General features: G+C 39.8%; 1 protein-coding gene across 4 annotated transcripts in view; it reads right to left on the reverse strand.

Annotated features, from left to right (window-relative positions):
- Positions 1–607: 607 nt before the first annotated feature.
- pde4dip (phosphodiesterase 4D interacting protein) overlaps positions 608–8,611 on the reverse strand; it is an 83,723-nt gene continuing 75,719 nt past the window's right edge. For all 4 annotated transcript variants that reach the window (XM_030048898.1, XM_030048899.1, XM_030048897.1 and 1 more), the window contains 7 exons: positions 7,932–8,060; positions 6,953–7,057; positions 6,220–6,410; positions 5,751–5,894; positions 5,084–5,222; positions 4,260–4,306; positions 608–2,866 (listed from right to left, as the gene is read on the reverse strand). In XM_030048898.1, the coding sequence (XP_029904758.1) occupies positions 2,810–2,866; positions 4,260–4,306; positions 5,084–5,222; positions 5,751–5,894; positions 6,220–6,410; positions 6,953–7,057; positions 7,932–8,060 (812 nt within the window). In that variant the 3' untranslated portion in view covers positions 608–2,809. The remainder of the gene's footprint in view (positions 2,867–4,259; positions 4,307–5,083; positions 5,223–5,750; positions 5,895–6,219; positions 6,411–6,952; positions 7,058–7,931; positions 8,061–8,611) is intronic.

The raw sequence follows: 8,611 nt of genomic DNA on the forward strand, positions 1-8,611 counted from the left end.
CATTCCTTAGCAGGCGTTTTTTTTTTTTTTTTTTTTTTTTTTTTTTTTTAATTATCATTATTTTGAAGGCTGGATCGTTGTAATTCCGGATGTATTCGCCTATGTGTGGCTGCTTTAGACTTTCATCCACTCACAAGTTGTTTGATTGCTCTTTGATGCGAAATTCAACACACTCTTCTCAAACTGACTTGGACGGAATGGATAGTTTAGGTCAGGTTGAAATATGAAATAGGCGGTGTGTCTCTGAGTGTGTGTTTGTTGTCTGTGTGGGAGGGGATGTAGAAGTACAGCTGGAGCAGTAATGATAACCGGGCAATGTCATTTTTCTGGTGTCTGCTGCCACCTGCTGTTGAAAAGTAAAACGTGCAGTGCAGAATTTTAGTCAGTACTTGAGTGGGTCTCAAAGCAAAACAAAATCAGGATGTAAAACCAGAGACTATTTAATTTCCAGTCCTGATGGAAGTGGTCCACATTTGCAGTGCGCTCCCAACTGCTTTTTTGTAATTGTTACCAATTTATTTTTTAATTTTAGACAAAAGAAGGCAACATATCTGAATAATATTACTCATAGAAAGCAGTTCACCAAATAAACACATTAAGTCAGATGTTGTTTTGTTCCCTTTTATTGAAAAGGTGCCTTTTTTTCTTTGTTTGTTTTTACCCCAAAACATTTTAATAAAGACAACATGCATAAAAATATACATGGCCATGTTCAAAGACCTTGTCTCACAGCAACAAAAAATTGCATTGATGAACACCCCCTTTACTATGTACAGACACTGACGTGGTTCCTACAGTAATAACTCCATATACACAAACATACAGACTGTAAGCTGAACTGTGGGAAATTACATGAAGCAGTACTTATTTTTTTAATCATTTTTTACACCTGATTTAACATTGTATAACTTACTCACTTTGGTTGATCTTATTGCTTTATAAATATGTTTTTTCAGTGCTCGGTTTTGCTCTCACTTTGCTACAAGTGATTTTCTTAGCATCTGTGCTGCATAATGTGTATAAAGCTCAGATTCATATAAAGCCATATTGCATGACAAACTATGACTGAGCGGGTTAGGTCATTTATTAAGATTGATTGTCAAAGTCGTAGCATATTGACACAATGAAAAAATTCAGTTTGTTTAAACTAATAGGCTACACCTTTGGAGCTAAACACAGATAATGTGGCACTTGAATAGTTAGGCCTAATACATCAAAAAGCAACCATGTAGGCTATTGCACAGTAACTTAAATATTGCATATTTCAGGTAAAGTATTTGAGGGACAGTGAACCCACAGTTCATGCACAAAGGGCAACAGGCAATCTACTGTACAGAGAAATAAAGCAAAATGTAAAACAGCAAACACTGCATTGGTAAAGCCAGTGTAAATTACCCAGTTTCCAAACAGTTTATCTAATCAATGATTGTCACAATCTCTAATACAGTTCGGGAGAAAATATATTTTGTGTCAATACAAGCGATAAATTAGAGTTATAAGTTCTCCTGATAAAGATTTGGAAGTGATTGTCATAATAGAGGTAATCCAAACACAGTGGGATTCACAAATTTGGTAAAAGGAAAAAAAAATAAAATTTACGAAAAAAGCTTAAAAAGAAAAACTATAAAGTCTGGTCCACTAGTCTGATGCAATTCTTGTTGCAGAATTAAATACACTATTGCAACTTTATTGGACCATGCACCAAAAATTGAAAACATTTTATGTTATACAGATTATGGGTCAAATCACTGAAGGTATTGCACAAAAACAAATGTAAGCCTTTCTCTCTGTGGCTGACAAATGCTGGAGAGCTTTACACTGCGATGTAATATGTGCTTATCATAACACTGGTTTATAAGATAGCAAAGATGGCAGCTTACTCAGAAGGCTTTCCAAAGGCTATGGCTACAGGTGTTGGCATCTCAGCAGAAAGACTGGGTTGGACCCATCTTTTTCAATATCTGGACAAAACTGACTCCATAACAACATAATAATACTTTCAGGCATGGGGAGGATGAGCACAAAATCTTAAATTCATCCCCTTGGTAAATTACATACTGCATATCATAGAGCAAATGTGATTTATCAGTTAATCTGAACAATCTCTCTAATAGTAGTGCTATGTTTTTCACCTTGTGACAGCAGTACTTGACCATTTCGATGGCATTGGTATTATTTGGGCAAAACAAAAAAAAGTATCTGCAACGTCCAAGAGTATGGCTTCTTTTCCACAAGCTGTTCAAAACACATGCAACTATCTTACATACTAACAAAATCTAGCTTCAAAAGAAGCTAAAAGGAAGCACTTTAGTTGAGTTTGGCTTTTTCAAAGCCCCTTCCTTGCTGGCTTGAAGTTGAGTTTAATCTTGAATCCCTGCTGAAGTCAAATATCTGAATGCTCAAAAGATAAAATAGGAGAAACACTTCAGTTGAGGGCCCTAAGCGAAGCCCTTCATAGTACCTGCATAAATTATACCCAAGACAACCATTCACATTCATAAACCATCACTGACTGGCAAAATCTCTAACATCACATGGCGCCTCACACTGAATAAACCTCAGCAAACATTCAAACACTCAGACATACAGTACATCACTCAACTGAGGTATTTCTCCAACAGACAGAAGGATCATTTCCACCATTTCCCATTTGGACAGGAGGTGATGGACAGAATGTCCCAGGGGGGGAATCTGGGGCTGGTGCACTACAGGAAGGCTGCCTGTAGGGGACGCTGGTGGTGTGAAGTTCCCAGGTCCCGGGTGGCCACCGGGACAGCAGGGATGGTGGAGGACAACAGGGCCTGAGGCTTCATGACACCCCAACCAGGAGAGAGGGTGAGCTCACAGAATCTTCCTGTGTTTTGACCTGGGTAGACACAGGAGAGGGACATGCACCATGAGAGCTCCGCTGTTAATGGAATTACAGCGTTTAGGCTTTTCTAGAAACGATTCAGAGGAGACTGGCAAGACAGAGCGAAAGAGAGAGTCAGTGAAGGCGTAGGCTGCGAGACTGGAAGATATTCACAACATTTCACTTTATTATTCAGCTTTGCCTGAGTTCCCTGAGGTGCTAACTTCTATTTTTGTGTGTTATAGAGCAGTCATTGTTAGTGACCTCACCCAATTGTTTCATTTCCACACAGTACAAGCATGCTCACTGCAAATGGAGGAAGAGCTGCTGTCAGTGAGAGTGAAAACAGAGGAGAATCCACTGCAGTCGAGACCCCATCTCGTGAGAATTACTACTAATATGTTTTTTCCTTTCCACTGTCACAGAAGCAACGGTGCTCAGTAATGGAGGGAGTGACAGCAATCCCGTTAAATTTGATAAACACTTGTGTTGCTCAACCTCATATATTGAGTTAATCATGCCAGCGGCACATCTCGGTTAGCTGTTTATTTTTAATGTACATGAGTGTCTGTGGTTTCCAGGAGACTGGGCAAACTGCAGTGGAAAAGGCATTAGTAGCTTTTGAATGTGGCAAATGGGTAACTCATCGGTATTAATGGTGATTTGAAAAAATAAAATTCTACCAGTGTCCTATACCAGTGTTCTAGTGTCCTTCAAAGTTTTTATTTATTTATTTATTTGTTTTATACTACGAAAGATACATGGTCTTTGGATTCAATAAAGCTCATTGTACCTGTGGCAGAATGAATAGGCATTAATCAGAAACCCACTTGAAAAAATATTAATTAATTTATTTATTTATTAATTTATTTATTTATTTATTTATGGCGCCAAGGTTTTTAGAGGCAACTTCATCATGTTATCAGAACACTGACCCAGGCACAGGCACACAAAGCCGAGAAATCATACCTTTACAAGCCTGGGGGTGTGAGGGAGAGGAGAAGGAGAGAGACATGGAGGAGGAGGAGCAGGAGGGGGAGGAAGAGGAGGAGGAAGAGGGGGAAGAAGAGGGGGAAGAGGAGGGGCGGGAGAAAGAAGCATGGCGAAGAGAGGATATCCTGTGCTCATTCTCCTGAGGAGACTCAGCAGGAGTCATAAGATGGACACAGTGGAGGAGAGAATGAGGAGGAAAGAGATTAGATGGTGCTTCCAAAAATGTGGGGGGAAAAAAGGAGGAAAAGGATATTCACTGAGAATGATCCACTGGTGACAGGGTCATCTCATGATGCCATACATCTGGTAAGGGACTATTTGCCGTGCCAAAATGGCACATTCAAAGTCAAATTTTTATTTTTATTTTTTTTACACAAAAGAAACAAAAGAAAACGACTTTACAAAATCAGCTCACCTGTAAGTTAGTCTTGGCTTTCTTCAAGACATCCCGTGTTCTCGACACTGCAAGCAAACACACAGACATACAGTGCACAAGCCTGTGAATCATCCCCGTTCATCAGTTCAGCAGAGACATGCAGACACAAACACAGGGCTGACTCATTCAGCCAGAAGGCCACTCTAGCATCTCTACTCTTTCTGTAAATGATGAAGCAAGAAAAAAGTGGGAGGAAGAAAGACGCAAAGGGCGGGTAAAAAGACGAAGCATGACGGTGAAACAAAGATGACGAAGATTATAATGATAGATCACAATGGAGCCATTCTGCCCTCACGCATAAAGCTTAAAGTACAGTACTCATCATCCCATCTGAAGATAATTAATCTCCTCCATAATTCTGACTCTCTGGCTACAGAATAAATGCATTAGCCATGGTGGGGACAGGAAGATTAATGAGAGATGAAACACGGAGCGACAGATTCGTAAGATTAAAGGGAGAGAAAATAAATGGTAAAGGAGCTGCAAAGATGGGAATGCAGTGTGCCATACAGACACATTGGATATAATAGCACTATGGAAGAGAGTTGGGGTATATATCATCAAGCAGGTGGACAAAACAGGCGCAATTATCCATACGTATCAAAATAAATAGGATGTGAGGGTATGTTCAGTGACTGAGAAGATATGAAATTATTTTAATGTATGGAATGCAACTATCCATAACCTATGAAGAACTTTTTTTTTTCATGCTGGATCACAGCATATTGATAAATCCGGTAGTAAATCACATGTGATGAGTATAAACAGAAAGATAGTTGTACCAGACAGCAACAGCGACTCACATTGGCTGACTATAAAGTGCTCCATGCTATCTTTGGTGCGGTTGGAGCTCCTCAATCTCTCCATAGCGTCCCTTAGAGCCTCCTCCTGCTCTGTGAGCCTCAGACGGAGAGAACTGATCTCCTCCCTCAGAGACTGCTCCTAAGAAACACACAGACACAAACATACATAATAACTACACAGTCTAAAAGCCACATATCTGCATCCAGTCCCAATCTAGGGCTGCCACATACAATAAAGGACGAGCTTTAATTAATGTGCGAGAAGGAGCGATCAGATCCTTTAATCTATAAAAGCCGTGACACTGAGTGCTGTGGAATTATTTTAAGTCACCAGTGATTCAGCTTTTACTTCCTGGAACTCAATTTTGCTGTCAAGAAATATTAGCTAATGCCCTATTATCCACACTACCACAAATTATTAAGAAAAGGGTCCTCCTTATTTCAGCGGCAGACACTAAACTCTTCAAGTAAAAAGACAGCTCTGGCTGAAACAACTAGGGCCTTCAAAGTGTTTCTGGATTTAACTGACTAAAATTTTTGGTCTGCTATTGGTTCCATTACATATTACATTACATCACATTATGAATCCATTCAGGACGTTATTTTCCCCCCACACAACTATAAAAGCAACAAGGCGAGTTTTATTAAAGTCAGTGCTGATTCTGACCTGCTTGGTGCTGTGGTTGGATTCCTCAGAGCTCGGCAGAGCTGCTCTCCAGAACATCCTGAGCAGAGAAGTGGCCTCCTCCAGGATCTGACGCAGGGTTTGACTGTTGTCCAGCAGCTGCATGACCACGCCTGTGTCCATCGGCTGAGAGAAACGGAGAATAGATGAAACAGCTCATCAGACTCATAAAAATGAAAGTAGCTGAGTGATTTATCCAAAAGTTAAAAATGTTACAGCTTATTCACTATCATTAGCTGAAAAAATGAAGTGTGAACCAAATAAATGACCTTCCTATGAAAAAAAACATCTACATGCTTTTCAAATTCAATACATAAAACTTTACAAAAAACAAATATTTGGATGAAACTGAGCTATTAAGTCCTCATTTAGCTGGTTCTCTTCCTTCAGAATACATGAGAGATCAGTTTGTGTCCTGGAGCACAAAAGAATAAAGAGTAAAGACTCTCACCTGGTGCAGGCTGAACTCTGGCAGAGCTGGACTGCTCAAGGTGTGGAGAGTGGCCTCTATCTTGCAGACGAGAGCGCTGCCCTCCAGGATCTGCTGCTGCAGGGCCTTGAAGTCGTCCACATGGCCTACTGCGTGGCGGCCATGACGGTTGGCAAAGGAGCCATCTGGGGCTTGGCCCTGCAGATTGGGGGCTGCCGGGAAGAAGGGACAGGAGGGATTAATAGGAACAAGGACAGATGAAATGCATTTTCTTTCTTATAGTATGCGCAAAATACACATTCTAAAAAGATGCTAAAAAGGATTTCTTATGTTGCTTGTCAATGTGCGTTGAAAAACACATATTTGTAAACCAAGGCTGAGTAGAGGCAAAATATGTAGGAAAGAACTCACTGGATCGTCTCACATGGATTTCATTTAAATTCTAGGTATATTTAAATGCATTTACTAGCTTTAATCCATGCTATGGAATTTACCCATATGTTTACATAGGGAACAAAATGTAAATGAACAAAAATATAAGGAATATAACTTCTTAGAAGGTGATGATGATAATGAATGTTATTATACATATGTATAACATCTGGATGCAACTGAGATTGACTATATTGCATTCAAAAGAATATTTTGTTGGTCATAATTGTTGGAACAATTGTCCATTTAAAGTGTCTTTAATACATTATAACATACATTTGTGTGTCATGGCCTTAAGTGGGTATGAATATCTTGGCCTCACCTTGGTCAGCAGCCTCAGCCTCCTCTGTAGGTTCCTGTGTGGGGGAGAGAGGTGAGGAAGGGCTGAAGAGCCCTGTGTCTCTCACAGGTGGCGAAGGAACGCTGTCTGTGGACAGTAACAATGGCAGAGTGGGAATCAATCGGACATATTCAACACAGTTCATAAGAATAATAAGGTCACACTGTGTTGTGGTAGATTTTAATGGACTGTAATCTACTGAAAACAATACTATCACATTACCCCTGAGTCTTTGCCCTGGGCAGCTGAATATATGGGTCCTCAGTGATAAAAGCACCACATGATGACATTTACCTCAACTAACTGAGTTTAAAAATATTCAAGGATTTTTTTAGGGAAAGGGTCTCTCCATACATTGACCTTGAAAAGGTCAAAAGCAGTGGAAAATTTGTTAACATCCTCAGCTTTGCCAGTTCCATTGATGGGTTTGTCAATACAAATGCATTCTGCACAGCCGAGCTTTATGCAGAAAACTGTGTTGGACATCCCAAGGTTTTCAAAGATGCCAAACACGTCCTCCCAGATTACAGGGAAATCTGTATAAAATGATGCAAAAGACATCTAGATATTTGATGTGATGCTGAAGCCTTAAAACTACTGGCATCTTGTGCTTGAATATTTGCCTTATCTAGATTTAATGTAGCATTGCAACCAGCAGGAGAGTATGTATGGTACATTGCCATACAAACTAGAAAAAATTCTCAGTTTGAAGCTACTTCAGTGGAAATTCAAGGGGAAATCAGAGTTCAAGGCCTTAAATTTGAGCATAGTGCATGAGAAGAAAACAAATTTCTGCATTCCTTAACCTTCATGCACCTCCTTTTTCTATCAAACATAACTGATGTATTCAGTTAGTTTTGTTAAGTGATGCTACCCCCTTTAGTTGTGCCTTAAACCTCCTGATGCCTAAAATGAGGCATCTGTGTGTGTATGTGTGTGTGTGTGTGTCAGATGTACTCACCATTAAACAGCTGTCTCCTGGCGTGCGTGTCAGCCTGTCCTGTCAGTCTCTGCTCCAGCTGAGCATGCAGCTCTCTGGGATTGAAGGCCACAGCGCTGTCCCCTGGCTGGGAGCTCTCACTGGCCTGACCTGCTTGGAGAAACACACAAACAGACAGAAAGAGAAACACACAAACACACACACACACACACACACACACACACACACACAGAGAGAGAGAGAGAGAGCAAGAGCGCAACAGAGAGGAAAGGGCATTTAACATTAAAAAGATAGTTTTAAATGATCAGTACAATATGAAGTGAGTGCAGTGTGTAAAAGGCAGATCTCTTGCAATAAATCTAAGGCCTGTCACACAGCAATTTATAGAAAATTAAGAATTGCATTTTGACATAAGAATCTTCATCACTGTCATTATACTGATTTTTAAAAATATTTTAATATGTAAAATAAATGCATTTTATTTATATTAAAGCAACTACAGTGTGTCTTTGATTTATAAGAAGACATCTGTCCTTTGCAACTGAGAAGAGACAGTCAGTAAGAGCAATTCCATGTAACTAATTAGTCATGATCCAACCAAAAAGCACATGTAGTGACTACAACTGTGACTACAAAGTGAACTGAGTTCAACCAACACAGAGATTATTAATTAACATAAATGGCCCCATTGATAACTGATC

This window comes from Myripristis murdjan, chromosome 4 (genome assembly GCF_902150065.1).
Source record: "Myripristis murdjan chromosome 4, fMyrMur1.1, whole genome shotgun sequence".
NCBI lineage: Eukaryota > Metazoa > Chordata > Actinopteri > Holocentriformes > Holocentridae > Myripristis > Myripristis murdjan.